Here is a 21,951-nt window from a genome sequence, read left to right as displayed (position 1 = left end):
CAGGATCAAAAATGTACTTGTCTCTCGCCACTGTGGGGAAAAAGGTCCCGTGAGCCTGGACTTTGTCTCTCTGTCAGTGATAGGCCACCCATGATTCCTCTTGCAGTTATGTAAGCAAGCTAACCTCATTAGCCTATGCATAGTCACTGTGCCCCACCTATTCATAACGGAAATATAATGGAAATATATTGGTCAGTTAGCTGTATTATTATTATTATTATTATTATCATTATTATTATTATCATTATTATTATTATCATTATTATTATTATTATTATTATTATTATTATTATTATTATTATTATTATCCCAAGTGTTTGTACAATGGATCAGACACCACCATTAACCTACGGCTACCTAAACTACAGGTGCTGCTGACTTGGAAGCTATTGATTGGCGCAAACAATAGAAGACTCTGAATCTTTCTTTTTCTCTGCCCTCTCCTCAGGTATCTCTTATTCTACCATAAACAGTTCCTCGAGTACGAGTAGTCTCTGCGACCACTGACCACGAAGAACCACTGCTTCTAACGCGAGAGTCAAGGGGACTGGGGACAGGATGAAAACACAAACACACAAACCTACCTGAAACTCTTTGACCAGTCTGCTCCTCCGGCTCTGGAGGAACAAAAAAAAAAAAAAAAAAAGACGTGTAAAATCATGCAACCTTTTCAAAAGAGAGAGAGAGGGGAAGAGAGAAAAAAACGAGCACTGAGCTACTTCTTGGCATCTACTTGACTAAAGCGAATGAAGAGGAGAAGGAGGAAGAGGAGGGAGGAGGAAGAGTCGGGCGTCGTCGGTTCCAGGCTTGGGCGAGGAAAGAGAAGAGGACCCACACCCCCCTCGCTCTCTCTCTCTCCCTCCCTCCCTCCCCCTTTCCTGCTGCAGGGCCAGAGTCTGAGTAACCGACTGTCTTGTCGATTGGGCACATCTGGATTTTTTTTTTTCTTACAGTATTCTGAACCCACTCCCACCTCCTCCTCCCCCTCCACCACACACACACACACACACACACACACACACACACACACACCCTCCATCTCTCTCCCATGGTGCTCTTGTTTCAACTGACCAAGCATTTAACTTAGTCGCGACTGAAAAAGACAAAGTTGTCATATGCATAAACGGGACTGAACGCAAAAAAAACCCCCAACAAAAATAACAAAAAACTAATAGAATCAACGTATTATGAACTTTGCAAGAACATGTTTTTTTAAAGGTATGGTTATGATTCTTATCATTTGTGACTTTAGTTATGAAAATACTGTATGAATCTAGTATACATCTATTTTTTAAGAGCGAAGAAACACATGGGAGAGCTCAGAGACGCTGCCTTTGCCAGTGGCTGGGGGAAGCGCTGCCATGGAAACTAAAGCAGATTTGGACCTGAGTGTTGCTCATGTTCCATTATTTACTGTGTTGATTGTTTTGTTTTTAAGTCTGGTTGAGGGCAGGGAATATCTTTTTTTTTTTTTTTTTTAGCAACTCATTGAATTTTTGATTTTTTTTGTTTACTCTGTCTTTATTTAAAAAAAAAAAAAAAAAAGTTTTCAGTACAGTCATATGTCCCCCTCGCTGTCCTGGTACTGGAAATGTTTTTTTTGTTGTTGTTTTTTTACGTATTATACTTTCATTCTTGTGGAATTGTTGGTATAATGATGGTGATGATTAAATTGGCTCACCTCTTTTTTTTTTTTCTTTTTTTTTTTTTTCTTTTGCTGTTTATGAATTGTATGTTGAATGTGTGCTTTGGGTACTTCTGAACAGAACACTCGATTAACTCTAAGATGAGGGGTCCGGTGATGATAATGCGAAAATTGCTGTGGTCTCTTCCTCTGCGAGCACCTCGAATGCTCTGTGCAGAAGAGGGAAAGAGAGAGGGAAAAAAAAGAAGAAGAAAAGAGCCCGTTTAACAACACTGCATGCTACTGGGCTCTCACGATCGTCTGATTTGTGAAAAATCGCCCCTCGGTAATGCCTCGAGGCCGGCTGCCCATCATGATTTTTTTTGTTCTGTAGTTCGGGGCTTGGACAGACGATCCCGCCAGATATATAGAGGTTGAAACACATTGCACGTTATATGGGCGACTGTGCGACCACAGGCTGGCTCTGAATCCATCAGTGTTAATCTTCTCCATGGCAACTGTGTGGCTGGTGTAGACCGGTGTGGTGCGTCTTGCCTCTGCAGTGCAGTAAACCCAGTGCTCTATTCAATCAGTATGCTGTCGAAGTCGAGAACTTTAGAAAAATTGCACATACACATCAGGGTGTTGTGGTCTGTTTTTGTTTGAATATCACTTGATGGTGTCTGTATTAAAATAAAAAATAAATAAAAAAAATAAAAATAAATTCACTCATGTAAAAGATGAGGGCTCTAACCTGTCACAAAGTTAACGCCACATTTAAAAAAAAAAAAAAAAAAAATACCACAACCCCCTGGTTGTTTAGCTGCTCTGTAATTAAAATAAAAACAAACATGCATATCCTTTGGTCTGCTGCAGAACCTCAGCTCGAAGGCAACGGTGGGTTTTCTGAACAGTGAAGTCAAAGACTTGTAAAAAAGAAAAAGGAAAAAAAAATGGTCGCACTATGGTTTTGATGTATCATGGAGCAGTTAAGGCCACCCAAGGACATTCAGGGACGCAGCTGAAACGAAAAAAAAAAAAGGAAGAGGAGAGCTTCATTATCCGTTTCAGTGATTAAACTCGGAACAAAACTGGAATGTGTATGTGGTGTCTTTTGTCTCACTCCTCCATTCACAAGTCCCTCCGTCGATACAATTGTCCGTTATGACTGGCGGAGCGAGACAGTACTCCTCAAAGAACCAGGAGCTTTTATCTGTGAAGAGTTGAAGGATTGAATTGGGTGAAACACTTATAAAACAGCTGGATCAGTCGTCTAAAGTGGCTGTGTGTCTGGCCTTGTGGCAGCTTTTAGTCATGCGTTGGAGAACGGCGCCACTCTGTGGTCAGACCGAAGAAGCTCAGCCATGGCCTGAAAATCGATCCTGCATTCAGGGACTGAGTGGTGTTCAGGTATGTGAACACATTCCAGAGTCAAAAACACCTGAAGGAAAAGGAATTTAAGAAACCTCGATGAGAAGATGAATACAGGTAATCATATTTTTACAGTGGGGTCCTAGAAGATTGCATGTGACAGATGTGTAATGACTGAAAACCTAAACTAAATGTAAAAATATTTTACTATTGATTTAAAAAAAAAAAAAGTAATTTAGCTTTTTAAATATTGAGGGCATTCCACAATATTGCACCAAAAAAAGAAAAATGCTGCATTTCATGTTTTACTTGCTTTATTTATCTTCAACACAAATATACACAGCCTCTGTTTGCTCCACATCTGTATCAACAGCATCTGTGTTTCAGTACAATCGAACAGCGCAGAGACTGGACGAACACACATGATCCAAACCTCCTACGTGAACAGTTAAAAACCAGCACTGGGGGGTTTCAAAAGACAGATAGCATTTTGAGTAATACACAAATAAGGCTCATCATAAACACCACACCAAGCTACCAAAGTCACAGATGGAACAAAAGTAGAAAATCGGCAGTATAGTCCACAGAAACGCAGCTGTAAGAAAAAAAAACTGCAAGCATTTTTATATGAAGAGTCTTTGCCAGTAACAGAACTACAACAACAACAACAACAACAGCTGGGTGGTACTGTACAACATATGCACGTCCAGTCGAGGTTAAAGGCACACTATGCAGGATTTGTCAAACCGACCAGGCGCAGTGGTCATGTGAGTTTTCATGTGGTCAAACACTTGCTCGGATTAGGAGAGGCACCAACCCAAAGCGTGAGTATTTTAATGAAATCTTTTTTTCAGCTTCATTGAATTAAACTTTTTCTCTCATAAGGTAAAAAAAAAAAAAAAAGTGTTTTGAATTCTGACAAAAAAAAGTCCTATCTTTTAGAGTGGTCTTTATCCTCTTATGTACATCGATTGAAACAGAGGACAAGAGGAGAAAATAACAGCGAAAAAAAAAGGTGCATTGAAAAAAAACGGCATTAGTCTAGTTAGAAATCTTGCATAGTATACCTTTAACAAACAGTAAACGATGACGTTGTGCTCTCTGATATCTGCTCTGATGGATGCACTGAGCAGAGGTGTCACATTTTGTCCTGCACACTAACACAAATTCTACATTTTAACCAGCTTTGACACAACTGAGGTGTTTGGTTTCACAGCTCGGCGGCGGCGGACGGACGGTGGTCCGAGCGCTTCGGTCCATCCGAGCAGTGTCTACATTCATAATTCATGTTCCGAGTCACCTCTTTTTCTGTTATTATTATGCTAATTAATGTAACCATGGGACTAACGGTCTTGGTCGCTGTTGCCATGGAAATACAGTACACCCGAGGTGTGCCGTGTCTTTTTTTTCGTTACAGTCCAGGTAACAAACTCTGCAGGGACGGAGATTACACGTGGAATCTGATTAGTCACAAAGTGTGTGTGTGTGTGTGTGCGCGCGTGTGTGTGATGCAGACGCATGAAAAAGCTATATGCACATAATCAAACATGCTTAATGTTAAATATGTATTTTAAAATATCAATATCGACATATTTTACCTCATATTTTTCCCTGGAGAACACACACGCTGGGGTTCTTTGCACGTTAATCACAATCAGTCACCAGCTTTGGTGTGTACGAGGGAACCTGCACGTGTAAGGTAAGGGTTGATTGAGTCGTCTAGTCATTTTGACGATGGCGACGGACAAAGAGTCGCGGGATGAACCGTGGACTCCCGGAGCAGCACGGTGGTGACGATAAAAGGAACACCAGAGCCTCTTAAGGATAAGTGTTCTAGCCCTTCGCAAATCCACGTCTCTCAGATACCCAGAGACAGAAAACAACACTCGAAAATGTGGCCTCTCGAAGCCCTAAGAGGAGGACGGGTTGGCCATCGGCATACAAAGTGTTTACAAGTAGCTCGCAAAGGGAGGCAAGCAAAGCCCCCTCTTATTGAGTCACTGAGAAGCAGACAGGGAAGCAAAAAGACACAAGAGGCAGGTAGCAAACTAGCAAAGTAGGCGGAAAATATGAGTACTTAACCAGGACAGTGACCCGTTTCGCTAGTGATGGGCGAAACTACCTGATCCAATACCAGGTGGGTATCGTAGATTCAAACACGATTCTGTTGCTCTGCACAAAAGCTGAAAGGGACAGCTCATCCAAAATAATGAAAATTCAGCAAGTATTTGCTCATCATCCTGGTGATTGAACGTCGGCTGAAGTTTCGTAGACCGCAAATCATTTCTGGAGCTTCGCAGCAAAAACAGCGTTCTCCCAAACAATTTAAGTAGATGGGGTGAAAAAACCCAAAACAGCTTCAATGAAACATACAATGGCTCCATACAGCTATTCTGCAAGCCCCGGGAGCCCAAATTAATCAAAGAAGAAATTGTCACTGCAGCTGCTACGCTAAAAGTGTTAGTGTACACACCGTATGAAGTGGGACGCTTCGAGGGAGTATATAAGGTGTTTTGGGCTTTTTTTCTTATAATCAGTTTAGGATCTCTGTGCTTCCAGGGATATGGGAAAAAAATGCACAAGGTATATGAAGCCCTTTGTTTTCTTTAATGGCAGGTTTTTTTTTTTTAACATTTAAAACAAGCCCCCATCTACTTCAGTTGTTGAGGGGAATGTTGACACGCCATTTTGCTGCAAAGCTCCAGAAATGTTTTAGTGGACGACGAAACTTCACCAGACTTTCCATCGGCACGAAGACGGGTAGATCATGACATCATTTTTATTTTTGGGTGACCTTATCCTTTAACAAGACGGCATTCCGTAGTTTTAAGAATACTGGTAACTCCCCATTGTTTGAACACACAAACTTACGTCCAGATGGACGAAAAATAGCTCCAGTCCCATTCTAAGTATAACTTAGAATGGATGAAAGCTCTGAAACTTTCCTCTATGTATCTGTTACTGATAAAAATACACATTCACCCCAAATGACCTAGTTTAGACGTTGGTCTTTGCGAGAAACAAAAATGTTTGTGATCACAAGTATCTGTATTTCCGTATCGATCCGCATACCACGACCAATCGTTTCTTATATCTCAGGGAAATAGTGGCCAGACGCCGTAGAATAATCATTTGCGGAAAACAAGTCCCTACCCAGCATTCATATTGAATAATTTAGCATCGCACGGTCATAAAAAAGCAGTTACTCTCACTACTGCGAACAATGACATCAACATCATTACGTGTTATACATAAACAATGGTTCCCAGCTGAAGTTCAGTTCAGTACAAACAGGCATATACAGTGACATCACTTTATACATCACGCTATACAACATTGTAGAAGGGTTTCTATACATCTTAGCAGCACTTTGGTTAGAGGCTGGCTCCGTAATATCGACCGAACCAGTTCCATCAGCGTCGTATAAATTATGCATTCGGCTATAACGAAGCAGCAGCGACAAAGTACGAACACCGTTACTCATATCCATGTTCTGCTCCTGTCACGAGTCCAAAAATTAGCCGCACGTTAAAATCAAATAGCTGTACAACAGGATCAGCGGTACATTCATTACTTTCCGTGCGGAAAAAGAAATCAGCACTTATTCATAAATCAGATCACCAAACATAAACTTTTCTGACGGTCTCTTCCACCCGTTTTTCTGTACAGTTATTTACAGTCACATTGCGCTCCAGAGGAAAATGACTTGGGACAGATATAGCACAACGATAAGGTTGCCAGGTTTAATAACAGTTTCTCATGTAACAGCTTATGAGCATACTGTGTTGTTGTTATTTTTTTTTTTTTTTTTACACAATACCAGACTATGGACACTTGGCACAGGCCCTCTCCTGTAAACTATGTATATAATCCTGGATCTCCAGGGACAACTCATCACCCGTCACCTGGGGGACCATTTGTGAGTGGGTGTTCGCGTCCCTTCCGACTTACTTCAGAGTCAATACGCTGAACAAACAGCCAAACTGATTTCCTTTTCATTTGCAGCAAAGAGCAGCTGCAGGAACTTCTGTTATGTAATACTGGATTTGTTTACAACCAACAGCGTGCTGAAGACAGAGAGAGGAACAGTCCAGTCTGACATGTTTTTATATTACATTTCTGTCTTCCTTAATAAGGGACATGCTCCTCTGTGAACTCTGTTAATATTTAATCATGCCCTCTTTCTGATGTGACCTGTTGATAACAGCTGTTATTAGTTTCACATATGGCTGAGGCCTTTCCCCCCTTCCTCTCAGATGCTGGTCTGCAGATCGCCATTCAGCAGAGTACTTTGGGTCTCCGTGGGGTCATTCATCATGCGGGACTTGTCCTGCCGGCTATCGCTGCGCTCAGCCTCATCCAGCCCGCCCACCTTCTTCAGACACAGAACATTCTGAAAGCTCTTCTTGAAGTTCTCCGACAGGAAAGCGTACAGGATGGGGTTGGCGCAGCTGTTGGCGTATCCCAGGACCACCACGAAAGCAAAGGTGCTCCTCAGGATGGGAGTGGTGCTGATGGTTCCCGTCACCGAGGTGACGTTGAAGACGTAGAAAGGCAGCCAGCAGAAGACGAACACGGCCACCACGATGGACACCATCCGCGTCACCTTCCTCTCTGAGCGCTTCCTCCTGGAGCCCACACGGATGCCTGAGGACTTCACCTTAATGATGATGAACAAGTAGCACAGGCAGATGACCATGAGGGGCAGGAAGAAGCCCAGGATGAAGGTGTAGAACATGAATGCTGTGTAGTAGGTCTCCTCAGGCTTAGGCCACACGATGGTGCAGTAGGGGCCGTCCGGCATCGTGATGATGCCGCTGTAGATCACAATGGGGAGGTTAACCATCAGTGACAACCCCCACACTGCAATATTAATAGTCTTAGCCATGCGTGGCTTGCGCCACTTTGTGGACTTAATGGGATGCACCACAGCCAAATAGCGGTCGATGCTCATGACTGTCAGGCAGAAGATGGAAGTGAACTGGTTCAGGGAGTCCAAGGTCATCACCACCCTGCAGAGCACAGGACCGAACGGCCAGTGGACCAGCGCCAGCTGGATGGCGATGAACGGCAGGCCTAGCATGAAGAGCACATCGGCCACCGCCAGGTTGAGGATGTAGATGTTGGTCACCGTCTTCATCTTGGCGTAGCGCAGGATGACGTAGATGACGAGGGCGTTCCCGCAGAGCCCAATGGTGCAAACCAGGAAGTACATGCAGGTGATTACCACAGTGCTGGTTTTGTCGAGCCTGTGGTCGGTGATGTTAACCGGGAGATCGGACTCATTGCCCTGCACGAAGCTGTCGTACATGAGGTGCTCCGACAGGTTCGGAGGGGACGATGGGAAAATCCAGGAGTCCATGATGCCTCGCTGTGTCACTCAGATTATGGCATCTCACCTACGCACATAAAAAACTTAGGTCAGTAACAGTGTTAAATACATTCTTATTGTAAATGATTTTGCGGTTACAGTCTGGTTGACACGGGTTACGAAGCTATGCCACTTGATATTGATTTTGAGATTGATTTGACGCTTTCCAGAGGAAGAAAAGTGAGATCCATGGTCTTCATCTTCATCAGATATTGAATGTGATTAGACCACTTGCTGACAGATGTTAGTCTACTGAACCTGTTGATCTGAATGTGAAGTAATGCCTTTCACAATACAACCATATATCTGCCATCATAAATCTATCATATCATAACACAATCTTTTCTTCTCAGCACTCATTGTGGCTTGTATACTTGTGTCCTTAGGCTTATTTCCAGCAGTGCATATTCTATAGATTTCGCATCTGGAGCCTTATTCTTGAGGATAGACTTGATTGATAGCATGTGTGTAAAGAAGCACCCCAGGGTCTTTAGGTATCCGCGGCAGAGTGTTTACTTGGTCAGGCTCGGCCACCGAGGGAAATCACTCTGCACACCCTGCAGTTCATAAGCCCTCCCTGGGGGACAGCACTCGCCCTTCACATGATCAGCTGAGACCGAAAGGTTGCACTGAATCCTCTGCTTACACAATTTTGCAATTTATTAGGGGGTGGGCATGGATGTAAATTAGTCCCAGGCTAAGTAATTGAATGAGGGGAATCACTGTGCTGCCAATAGCCTCGATACGGCCAGATTGAAGTGCCTCGCACTGGCAATGCACAGAAGGCAAAACATTGGTTTGACGACTTCATATGGTGCCAATAACATAAGAGGTTTTATGATGCCAGTTTGTCATTTTCACCATGGCAGCAGGACGGGAGGGTGGCGGACACTGCTGCGAGGCTCGCTTTCGGGTAAACCAAATGTTTGAGCTCGGGGGGGGCGGGAAACAGAGCACGTCTGTCCATAAATGTGCATCGTGTGAGTCAGGTCAAAGGACAGCTGCAGGGAGACATCTTCTGTTTGTGTTGCATGCAGATAAACATAGGATTATTGATTATTCTGAGGGAAACACACCCTCATTGAAGCACTCGGTAAAAGGAATTCATAGACATTAACTTGCTGTATTTCAGGTATTGTGCATGCTGTGCAACAGGTATTCTTTTTTTTTTTTTTAAATAAAGAACAGCCCAGAGCCAGCACAGTCAAAAGAAAGTGAGAACCACAAGAAAGAAGATGCTTTAATACCGTTCCTATCAAGAGGCTACTTTGAGTCCCCGGTTTTTCTCATGCTGTGTTTCACTTCTCCACCACTCAAGGTTATCAATTCATCTCTAACTTTGGCTTTTAGCTGTTCAGAGGAAGGTAGGAGGTGGATACTCATCTGAATCAACTATTACATACTCAGGGTCAGTCATGCAGCTCCTGGGAAATAAAAGTGAGAATGAAGTCGAGTCGGGGATGTCATGCACAGTGTTGGCAAACTCTGCCAGCTGAGACACATGCAGGAAGAATTATGTTTTTTTTTTTTTAACCGGTGAACATGAAAACTGACACGACTGTGCAGAGAATAGCGGAATGGATGCATAGCAAATTTCAATTCAACATTTGGCAAATGTCTTCAACTTGATAAAAAATCATAAAAGCAGTTGTAGTAATATCACCATATATTCGTGCAGTCAGTCTACTTTAAGTCCACAAAAGTCTCATCTTACCTGCGACTGGATCTGATCTCACTATTTCCAAAATGCGCCACTCCTGCACGCATCAAAGTGTCCTTCAGTCTTTACGGCGAATTCATCTTCGAAATCTTCCTCAAGTTTCCTTCACCGCCTGCGAAGTGTGAAGACAGAGAACAAAAACAGAAATTCTGCATTGTGGATTTCCCCTGTTGAACAATTCCATCATAATGATGCCTGCGCACCACCCGGGGAGAGAACAGGACTCCGACGCGCTGTGATGCGCGCAGTGACTGTCGGGGGTGTTAAAGGACGCACACGAGCAGCCGCCGAGGAGGTGCTGAGGAAAGTCACCTCTCGACGAGAGAGAGACTGTTCGTGTGGACTACACACCCAGACCTGCGTGCAGACGGCGCCGAGCAAAAAAAAAAAAGAGCGCACGTTATTAATGGCATACTAAAGAGATCCACTAAGTGAAAGGCGCACAGAACTTCTTGAGAACTGAACTATGCTGAAAATTAAGATTTGAATAAGAAGTCAACTTAAACTAAGAGCCATTAACAATGTAAAAACAACAAAAAAACACAGCAGGCTGTTTTGGGTCATCTGGATCAAGGTGTAATTTTATCTTTTCTTCGCCACAGTGCTGCCAACTCAACTCTTTTTGGCTGAGGAGTGGCTGATAAAAAAAAACAAAAAAAAAAGTTTTGTAAATGAAGGAATCAAAACACCAAAACAATGACAAATCAGTCAAACCTACCAGAGCAACGTTTCTTAAGCAGCCTCCAGGTCATCCAAGCTACACAGATCTACACACTTCTGAGCCTGGCTGAGTGAAGCCAACCATCACATGTGTTTACTCAGTGTGTGATGTTTCCGCAGTTGTGAAACTTCTGGGGTAAACTCCAAAGTTTGAAGTTGCGCCCTGACCCAGGACAGACACACCACCCATGCCGCTAGTCACTATGCGTGATCAGAGGATGTTGTGATGTCACTGAACACATGAAAAAGCAAGCCCTCTGATTAAATGCCATGGAAACTCCTCACACTCTATCTGCTCATGTAGTGTTTTCAGTTCATCAGTAAGATTACAGTATTACTAGTACAAAATCCCCAGGGGCCCCCTCTAACCTGCTTTCATCATCATCATTAACGAGAAATTAACAAAATCTAAACTTGTTTTTTTTTTTATTTCCGATGTTCACGTTTGTAGAATCCTTGAATGTAAATAACATGACAATCTACGCTTAAATGAATATCTAAACAACTTCAGCATTGTCAGATTGTAAATAACCCTCATTTCAAGGCAAGTGTTTTCATTAATTCAGTTTATCTCTCAGGGACAGTGTTTATGAAAGGTAAATGTGCCAGAATTAGCCACGAGGAAAGTTGGCAAGCGAACCTGATCATCAGCACATAAAGTGTAAAGCAAGGGGTTTGTAGGTGTCAGTGCAAAATGAGCTGATGTTAGCGGACATCGAGGGCCCCTTTTCACAAACATTTGCCTGTTTTGCCTCTCCTCAGGCACGTGTATTATAAAGTGCCCTTTTTGTGTGTTTTTTAATGAATACATAAATTCCTGTTGTGCAAAGGGATGTAAAAAAAATGGCGGTATAAAAATGCCACGGTTATCTACCATACGTATTTCCTCGTAATATGGCGTTGGGAGTGTGTTGAGCCTAAAGCCGCTTCTCTGTCAGCTGCGGCTCCGCTCTGTCCCTCTCTACAAATGGTCGCTACCTTCAAATTAAAAGCCCCCCGCTAAGAACCCAGTTCTAAACATGGGGATGCAAAGTAAAGCTCTTATCTTGAAGACAAAGAGAGAGAGAGAGAGAAGCCGCTGCCTCATCGAGAACTCCACCACGCACGTAGATGAGACGTGACAGTGGAGCGACTTGAACCTTTGTGAGTTATAAATCCATTAACATAACTTCCTTGTGGGGGCTACACAGACAGACAGACAGACACACAAATACCTGTTGAACGCTTCAATATCACCATATTACTCGTCAAAAAGTGAACACAATACAAGTCGACGTTGTTGCCTCGTGCAACTGGCTGTTGAATTTCCTCACACGCAGAGCCCAGACAGTTCGAATTGGCAGCCAAACCTCCTCTTCATCAGTGCTCAATGCAGGAGCTCCCCATGGATGTGTGCTCGGCCCCCTGCTGTTCGCACTCTTCACCCACTCTGACTGCACTGCCAGACATCAAGAGAACTCAACATTGAAGTACACGGACGATCATTACAAACAAGGATGAGAGTTTTTATCGGGAGGAAATCAACAGTCTGCTGCTCAGCGTCAGCAAAACCAAGGAGCTGATTGTCGATTTTAGAAAAAAAGAGGCAAAGACACACACCTACACCTTCACGAGTGGAGCTGAGGTGAAGCAGGTGAACAGTTTTATGTTCCTGGGAATCACAGAGAACCCATACCTATATACAGGTGTCATTTAATTGTCATGAAAATGTGTGCTGTTGGATGTTGTTTCTCTAATTTCAGAACTTTTTTGCAGAGATTTGATGAACATTTTGTGTCTGTCAACCTCATTCTTAAAACCTCGGCAGCCTGTGTCAGCTACGTGGCACTCTTGTTGCAACAGAAGTGCTTCAAAGAAAACCAAATAACATCCTGAAGGCAGGAGACTGACAAGGGAAATGATTTTAATTTCGGCAACATCTTCCATTTTTCCAAACCTGTGACATACATGGGCTGAACATGCGCAGAATCATCTTTTGTAACATAGAAATATGGCTTCAACTTCTGGACTATTTGGCGGCATGTCTCTGTTGGGTAAGTTAAAGCAAACAGTGCAGTTAAAGTAAACAACTGCTTCATCGATCAGCAGTGTTTTGCTTTTGACAGCTGTGGTGAAGTCAAATCATTCAGGTCTCAGAGTCTCATCCAGCTACAGGGATTCAGCCGCTTAGCTGTCAGTAAAAACTCAATTACAAGAAATTATTAACCGTCAGAGCCAAACGATGGGAGTCAGCAGGAGTGTGTCAAGCGAGTGAGATGGTTGGAGGGGAAATCAAACAAATAAATGTTCAAGGTTCAAGGTAATTTATTGGTCCTTTACAACACAGGGTTGCATAACGAAATAGAAGCATGAACACTTCTTCATGCTGCAAAAACAACACATATACAGTTATTTATATAAATATATACATACAAATGTAGTGTATATCACGTCAGGGTAAATGTAAACAGTAGCAACAAGATGGAGGATACAATATGGTCGGCATCTTCCCATTAAAGGTGCGTTTTGTAAAACTGGTCACATACTTAAACAAAAAGAGGCCACTGTATCACTAGAGTGACCGCTAACTGCTGCCAACTGTAGCTTCAGTTAAACACAAAGTCCAGCTCTCCTCATCTGGCTGGAATCTCGCACCCTGGACGATGGTCTGCCCGTCGAGGGGAACTGCTCGATCTGGGATATTGTGGGGTGACAGTTCTCCTGTAAAGACGTGAGCACAACAGTCTCTGATTTCCTTTTGCCTGGCCATCCCTGAGTCCCATTTGTCCATTTCATTTTCCTGTGACCGGCCATTAGCCATAGGCAGCCTTAAATCCAAGATGGATTAGCATGACCCTTATCTTGACTCTCTTCCTCTTTGGGATGGTCCGATCCTGGTCTGGTTGGATAGTCGGAAGATGCTCTGGGCAGTGTAAAGGGTCCTCCAACCCTTCCTTCCTCTGTCTGTGTTAAATACAATATAATCAAGTCTGAAATGTAACTGTGACACTTTGATATCGACGCTTCAATTAAATCTGTGTTTTCATTTACCTTCCTGTGAAATAAAGGCAGTTAAAGATTAGAAAAAAAGTGATTTCTGATAACACAAAACACAACAACCCCTCAGGTATTTGCAATGTTTCTCCCACAGTGAAACCAGCATGCCAATAGAAGTTGTCACTGAACGATGTTAAGAGGGAAGTCTTGATGGCTCCCTTGGCTGAATAGCTCTGCATTACTTGAACTGATAGCAGTGATATAATGCAGGAGAGAGCTCGAAGCGCAGGTTTTTTATTTGCTTTCTAATTGCTGAGGCATGACCGCGCACCCCTCTGATTCAGGCCCTGAATTGAAAGCACTGATTATACATCCTGCCAGGGTAAATTGACAAACAATTAGTCGCTTGCGGCAGCTGCAAAAATTTTCAATGAATACTGCTGGTGGTTTTTTGGCATTTTTATATCGATACTGCTCTGAGATAAATGTGTTACCCAGGTGTTCTGAAAGGTATTTCTGCAATACGTTAGCACAGAACAAAGGTATTATGTTCTCTAATGGCCTCAGGCAAACTTTTCTCATTTTCAGATTCATCCAGAGGAAAGGAATACAATTTGGAGTTTCATTTTAATTGAATGGATCAAAGCCGTACATCTGTCCTGATGTTCAGATGGCGCTGTACATTTCATGCGTGCCATGTTCGTGCTGCTTTCAGACATACTTTATATTCATGTTTTTCCAGATTGCGTCTTAGTCATCTTTCCATCCGCTTCCATGTTGTCTGAGTCACGTCGCAAATATTCATCTGTCTAATTTCTCGTGAAGACAGTCGGCCCTTTTGTGGCTAAATGGTCATCATTGATGCACTTCCCCTTCTCATCTTTCCTCGTCAGGGTGCAGCGTCATTAGGCCGATGACATCATGACCCCTCACAGTTGGGAAGCTAAAGGTCGCCATGGGTCGAATTCAATCTCCTTCCATCTCATCTGTTAAACTGTGCTGCCAAATGTGCTCATATAAGGAAATGGAAAATAATGATAACTTGTGCAGCCAAACAGAATTCCCAGTCATTATGTATGAAAAAGTGGGACTCCATACCGACAAACTCAAGTCAAACCAGGCTCAAGCTCTGGCTAATTGGCACAAAAGTGTCATCACCAATGATTGCCTTGCCATATATATTGGCAATCATACTGATTTTTTTTTTTCTTATGGACTTTCCATCATTTGTATCATCAACTTGTTGTTCTGTGTATTTTTGTTTTTTTTGCCGAGGCACAACAGGATTCAAATGAGCTGCCAGTTTACTGATTATTAACTACATTATCTTCTGTATAACAGCTAGATTTGCAAGATCAAATGTATGTAATGGCCGGTCAAAAGCTGAACGGACTAATTACTGTCTGTTGTGAACCCAGTTTTTTACGTTCTCTTGTTTCCTGTTTGATTTTGAAATTGTGTCCTTGTGTGTCCCGTCTTGCTTTTCTGTTCCTCCTCTCAGTGTTTTTCCATCGCTTTCCTTTCGCCTGTCCTCACTCCACCTGTACATGATCCCCTTGTTAGTGTGTCTGTATATAGTCTTTGCTCTCCTTCACCTTCATGTCATTGTCAGATTGTTCCGCATTTGTCTGTCTTACCCCGTGATGCCACCCTGTGTTCACCACCAGCGTCTCCTCCTGTGTCTCCCCGTTGGTATGTTTCTGTTTTTTGTTCCTTGAGTTTTCAATGATTTGGTTTGTTTAAGCTCTGTTGTTGATGCTCTTATCTTTTGTCCTTTTGACTCGCTTTTGGTTTGCCTGGACTCTTTGGTTTTTGTGTGTATATCAACTTTTGTTTAATAAAGTGCGCCCTCACCCTTTTCTCAACCGTGCCTCCCGTGAGTCGCCTGCATTTGGGTCGCCACCTCATTTGCCAAAACCATAACAGCCTCTTTTGAGGAAATAGAGGCATAAGCTGTGGCCGTGGCTTAGACGTGACGAAGGCGAGAAGAGATCGCTAGTTTGTAAACAATGGCGGACCCTGAAGAGGGTGGCCTGCAACAAACCATCTGGCCTCTGAGGTCTGGCGAACTGTCCAAAACATGATGGAGGAATCCCAGGACAGGGAGAACATTTAACATTTGACTTGTCAGCCAATCACAACCGTGTTCCGTCCCGCGGCCACAGAGTGAAAAACAGCACATATTTGCAACCCTTCTATTGTGACTCTTATCAAGTGAAAACAGTCCCAGTCATAAGCCTCGGCCGATACGTGCGGTCTCCTCTGTGTGTGTGTGTGTGTGTGCGTGTGTGCGCTCTTTACACACTGCTGTTTATTTACATGAAATGAGTGTGGCTTGCTGTGATAAAGCCTGCTGAGGCACATCCACTCCTAGGAGACACCGTTGCAGTGACCAAGCGATTCTGGAGGATGTCCACTGTCAATGCGTCTCCAGTTCAAACAGCAAAAAAATACACAGAGAGGGAGAAATATGACTCATGCTACTAAAGACTTATGTTCAATGAATCTGTTTCTTACATCTCCGGCTCTGAAACACACCTCTTCCCTGACATTTATATCATTTTTGCCTTCACGCGAGTGCTAAAAAATTGATAGAATATTCTTGAAATCGCAGAAACATCAAGTGGTGATTTTCAAGTCCAAAGGTGCATTTTGTCACAACATGCCATTTTCAATGTATCCCTAAAGTTCATATTAAAAGCTCTGTGAGTGTGACATATCTGGGGCACGTCCCCGAAGCTTTCAGAAGCCACAGGTGCGACACTGGGCCGTTCATCTTTCTAACAGGCGCAGATGTGAAACTGCAGGTGAATGCCAAAGTGGGACCAAACAGTCTGAGCCTGTGCTCCCCGACTGGGAGCAAAACAGACAAGATAATGAGGAGTCAGGGTTCTTAATAGAGAATATATATACCAGCTAATTCTGCATTTCCAACAATAGATACACGTGTGACATTTGACAAATCTGCGTGTGTAATCCAAATTAATTAGACTTTAATCTGTGTGCTTGTAGAGCTTCATTTAAAAATCGGTTCCGACAAAATGAGTTTCTGATTGAATTTGTTGGTGAAGTTAAGAGTGAACCGCAGTAGAAAAGATCTTGGAGGAAGTAGAAATGTTTTTCTCCTGTTTATTCTGTCTTTTATTAAATTGCTCATTACCTAACTGGGTTGGATATTTACTTTACTATTATTTACCAAATAAAACATTTCAACTAGGGCTGCACCTGAAGATTATTTTCAATATTACTTACTTACTTACTTACTTACTTACTTGTCTTCAGAAAAAAATGCTCAGCACAACTTATAGAAGCCCAAAATGATGTCTCCAATCAACAGTCCAAACAGCCCAGTCTCCAGAATAAAATGTTAGCAGTTAACGCCGCTGCAAACCACTGATGCGTGTCAGGTTACACAAAGGTGACACAAATGCAGGACACAGAGGCAGGTGGGTGATTTAAACAAAAAAGTGAGCTTTATTAAAATAAATCAGAAACAGTAGCAGATCACTGGACATCCCCAGCTGTGTTCATGCCGACCTCAAGAGGTATTTTAAACCAAACCGTGATATTTTCCCAACCCTAACCAACAGACGTTGTTGTATGTCTGCACCGATCATAAAACCACTAAAACATTGCCGAAAGGTTTTTTTTGGCACAGCTGCAGCTCAGACGCCAACACTTGTCCTGAAATTGAGCACACTCATTAAAAATGAAAACATTTATAGCAGCTCATTTTGTGTTATAATAGCTGACAGCTGGTCCAACCCAATCACCAGGATAAATGTTGGTGATGGACGTTTCTGTCATGCGCACAGATGAGTCTGACAAAGCTGGGAGGTGACCTGAAAAACACATTCAGTAGTTTCATGCCTACAAATATTACAACACCGTCATGAACGCCTGTCTCTTGTTTAAATGCTGCCACCCTCTAACTCATATACAAGAAATGCAATTGCCTAAATTGTGTTGTGGTGTCTGGGCTGACTGGTCAGCTCCTGGTGTGGCTGCCTGTGCTCTCAGAGTCTTTTTTGCAGCCGGTTCTCTCTCAGGCTGAAGCAGCCGCTGCTCATTTGAGGAACTGCTCATTACAAGTTCATTAAGTTGGATTGATTGTGTTTGCTGCAGATTGTTAAAGCTCCCAGGTTCGGTCTTGAAACTCTCATCAATTTGCTGTTTTTCTTTTTCTTTTGGAGCAGTCACAGGCAGCGAGTCTCTTTCATCACTCTATTCTCAAAGATAAAACAGAAAACATGTTCAACACATCCGTAAACGTCTGAAGACACGACTTGAAATCGACGTTTATTGCGCTGTTTGGTGCCTTGTGGATTCTTTATTTCTATTTTGGGGGGAGTTTCATGTTAATTCCCTTTTTTTCCCTTTTGGTTATGAACACACGCTTTGTTTCCGGTGGAATGTGCTTATTAAAATGTAAATGAACCCTTTGAATACTGAGCACTATTTTCAGAACACAGGATCAGTGCCACGTCGGAGCTTGGCAGCAGGCTCTCAACCTTTAGATGTAAGTGGGTTGGCATCTTTATAGTAGGTCTTCAGGCTTGCCGACTGAATGTTAGCTGTAATTTCCCAACATTTTCCATTCCTCTCTGTATATAATTAAAGGGCATTGAAATTGTTTCCATCAACCATTAAATTCAGCCCTCAGACAGAGATTAATGAATTTTTTACTTCGGCTGTCCAGTGCACAATCTCTTTTAAGGATTAATGGCTTGTCCTGGTTGAGATGCGACAGTAGCCATTTATATTTCAGGTAAGCAGAAAGCATCTTAAGTTGGCCCTGAAAAAAGCCGCCAGTGAATAAATCATTGAAATGGCAAGAAATGGATTTTGAAATGACTGTAAGATGAGCATAATTGAAGATTGTCTTCTATTTCGTTAAAACGAGAAAAGACCCAAAGGTAACACACACAAAGACAGGCGGGTGAATACAAAAGGGCAAGCTTTATTGGAAATAAAGCTGTGAAGCAAAGTCCAATAAATAAGTCCAAGCACAAAAAGCTTGAAACTAAAGGGAACCAGAGGGAGCAGAAAGGGGCAAAGTCATAAAAAGTCAGATTGCCTGATGGCAGAAGAAAAGGAACAACTGGGCATCACAGGCGAAAGGCACAGGCGAATTGGGGATGCTGGGGCAGGTCCACGGGGGCGACAGTAGGCTGGGGCAAAAGGCCGGAGCCGGTCTGGAGGGTGACCTGAAGACAGGGGCAAGGGTGGAAACCCCTCTGGAACCCGGCTGCAGGGACTCAAGCCTTCCGGTGGGCAGGTGGGAGGCCGATTATTGAAACTAAAAACTCTAGGAGGCATGCGTATGCAGAAGCCCTCAGGCGGCCAGGCTGGAGGTTGGCGACAAGGGTGGGACCCTTTTTGAAAGGCAACCAGGAGCAGCACTAGAGGCTGGCAATTATTATAACATCATTCCTTCCTGCCAAAGTCATGATAAGGAAGCTGTACTGCTGTTATTTCATTCCTCCAACTCCACCTTCACCTCCGCAAGCCCTTTTCACTTTTTCACATGAATTCCCTAAAGGTCTTGTTTGTAAAAAGTGATATTTATCATATCTTTTTAAATCAAGATTCTGTTTTACATTTTTTAAACACTTAATACATGACGCAAACAGACTGTATTCAAAAAGTGTGCCTTTAAACAGACCGTCAGGACTTCCGTAATGTTGTGATGTCACCACCCACAGCAACATACCTCCAGCATGGCTGTAGTTGCTAATATACCACCAGAAAGTGCCCAATACCTGCTCAGACCTGAGAGAGCTGACCAATCAGAGCAGCGTGGGATGTTCAGATGAATAGAGGTGCTGCAGCAACTGTCAATACAAATAAAATAATGTGTTATTTGAACATTAAAGCCTGTAAAACCTATTTTAGAAGATGCCTAAAATGACAGTAAAAAAGTGCACACCCTCAGCCATGTTATCAACACAATGACAACAAAATGTGCCTCAAACAGTGATCCACAACGAGGTGTACCTATTATCCACTATGAGTTCATTTTGCCATCTATAGCTGGAGCTTTTATACACTCTCACAGCCACAATTTCCCTTAACAATCCCGTGTGAGAGGACAGGCTGAGTTGTGGAGCTCCTGGCCACTGTGTGTGTGCCTTTTTTCCAATCCCACAAACCCAAAATTGGTTTTCAGTTCTCTTCTGAGAGCCCCGGAGAGAAGAGATAACGTGGCCCACGGAGGGAGGGCGGGCGTCTGCTCGGATTTCAGGTGGGCTCTGGCTGAATGAGCTGTCAGTCGCACTGACCACCTTTTGCCTGACCATCTGTGACTCACCGCGTACACCTGCATCTTGCAACAACCCCCTCCGTCACCCCTTTAGGAGTTATAATCTCAGAGTCAACACCTATTACAGATAAGAAAAAGCCTCTCCATTCGTAGTGTTTTTATTTCACTCGTCATTTTCGATATCCAGTGTCCAATCGACACATTTTGGCCATTCTTCCACATCCAAAATACACTATTTGACCCCTACTGTTTTTCATGCAGTGAATGTTAGAAAGATACCACAATCTTGTACCAACACATCAGCAGGAACTCTTCTTTGAACGAGAGGAAAAATTCTAATTGCCTCACACATTAAAAACACGTTTCTCCTGATACCAGCCGGGCCCTGTGCAAACATCAGTGATGTGTTTGTTCACATTTTATAAGATTCTGTTCTGTTCTAAATGTGACATGTATGTCCCACATTAAAAAGTATTCCTGTCGCTGGGCTAAAAAAGATGATGTATGGTCAGTGCTGCTGGCCCTGAGTAATTTTGTGCCCTAGGCAAGCTCTTAGCCGGCGCCCCCTTGCATCGCAGTCAATTTCACAATCAATTTTCATACACTCACACAGAAACTGCATGTTATGTATTCAAGATTTTATTTCATTTAAGTCAAAAACATCACACCAAATAAAAACTGAAGAAAGAAACAAATGATGAAAATACAAAATAAATAAGGCATTGTGCAAACATTTTATCTCTCAGCCTCAGCAAGTGCCATCTCTTGCTTATCTATTGTCAGCCCCTTTGCAAAACGACCTCCAACTCCCTCCATGTTGCCATGAGGGTATTGTGCTCCCGGCTATCCTCATGAGCCTTCAGCAAGTGGCTTGAATTTTTACCAGTCCTTTAGTCCTTATTAAGTTTGTATTCTTTCTGAGAAAGCATTTAGCAGTGGAAGCAGTGCAAGTTTTTTCCCCATTGACTAAGACTCTGTTACAAAAGTCATGTTGACATCTTTGTTTTTGGGAAATGGGTAACTGCTTTTTTATTTGAAATGGTCCTCTGTGAACAAACTCTGTTACGACCAGGACCTAGGGGAAACCCAGCAACATGAAAGTGAGACTCCCCTCTTCCCATCCTCCAAGCACTACCAGCAGTGAAGCATTTTTAAATGGGTTTATTCACAAACATAGTTTGTACACAATCACACATGCTGGCATTCTGGGACAACAGAGGAGAGCCTACATACTCTCACTCAGGTAAAAGAGGGTTATTGAAACAGACAAACAGGAAACATTTATGACCTCTAGGGTCGTAACAACTCTCATCTTACTTTGTAGGGAGGGACAGGAGCACCTGGTGGTGGTGCTGAAAAAAGGCCTACCCATTATTTAATAGTCTTTGCTATGAAGTTATGTTGCTGTAGGCATACAAATATTTCGAAATAATAGTAGTAATAGCACTGGTAAATCTTTTTTTTAAATTATTTAAAATTATTATTATTTTTTTTACCTCCCCGTTTGCGGCGCCCTCCGTGGATGACGGCGCCCTTAGCATTTGCCTATACTGCCTATGCCCAGGGCCGGCTCTGTGTATGGCAGTGAGTACATTTTAATTCTAAATATCAGTTACCAGTGAAAGTTAGTTAAATGTTTTCCATATTCCCCATTTTCCTTGTCTAAAGATGTCCAGAAATCTCCACTTTAGTTGTTGCAGTCTGATTATGCAGTACTGCCTATCCTTTTTTATATTGAACTGAATGTTATAATCTCTCTGGATTCATTCCAGTGGATTCAGATCAAACTGTGCGCATGGTGTGGAGACCAGCTCCTGATGAATGAGTGAAAGCAGCTTGGGGCATTCAGGGTGTGATGACGTTAAGGCCCAGAAGCGGTGGGGGAATGTCACCCAGGTCAGTCTGAG

At 42.9% G+C, this 21,951-nt stretch overlaps 2 protein-coding genes across 4 annotated transcripts in view; one reads left to right on the top strand and one right to left on the bottom strand.

Moving 5' to 3' along the window:
- The window catches only part of LOC115575319 (ubiquitin carboxyl-terminal hydrolase 22-like), a 28,802-nt gene extending 26,081 nt beyond the window's left edge, over window positions 1–2,721 (top strand). For all 3 annotated transcript variants that reach the window (XM_030407277.1, XM_030407276.1, XM_030407278.1), the window contains one exon: window positions 449–2,721. In XM_030407277.1, the coding sequence (XP_030263137.1) occupies window positions 449–491 (43 nt within the window). In that variant the 3' untranslated portion in view covers window positions 492–2,721. The remainder of the gene's footprint in view (window positions 1–448) is intronic.
- A 570-nt stretch (window positions 2,722–3,291) lies between these two features.
- On the bottom strand, window positions 3,292–10,877 carry LOC115575320 (somatostatin receptor type 2-like). Its single transcript, XM_030407280.1, has 3 exons — window positions 10,805–10,877; window positions 10,081–10,198; window positions 3,292–8,394 (listed from the first exon to the last, which is right to left on the bottom strand). The coding sequence occupies exon 3, from the start codon at window positions 8,355–8,357 to the stop codon at window positions 7,248–7,250; it is 1,110 nt and encodes a 369-aa protein (XP_030263140.1). The 5' UTR covers window positions 8,358–8,394; window positions 10,081–10,198; window positions 10,805–10,877; the 3' UTR covers window positions 3,292–7,247.
- Between the last annotated feature and the right edge of the window lie 11,074 nt (window positions 10,878–21,951).

Source organism: Sparus aurata, chromosome 23 (genome assembly GCF_900880675.1).
Source record: "Sparus aurata chromosome 23, fSpaAur1.1, whole genome shotgun sequence".
Lineage (NCBI taxonomy): Eukaryota > Metazoa > Chordata > Actinopteri > Spariformes > Sparidae > Sparus > Sparus aurata.
Note: the sequence above shows the minus strand (reverse complement) of the source record. Positions and strands in the feature narration are given on the sequence as shown.

Bases quoted from the DNA above. Each gene is read 5' to 3' on its own strand.
- LOC115575320 (XM_030407280.1), bottom strand. From the start codon at position 8,357: ATGGACTCCTGGATTTTCCCATCGTCCCCTCCGAACCTGTCGGAGCAC.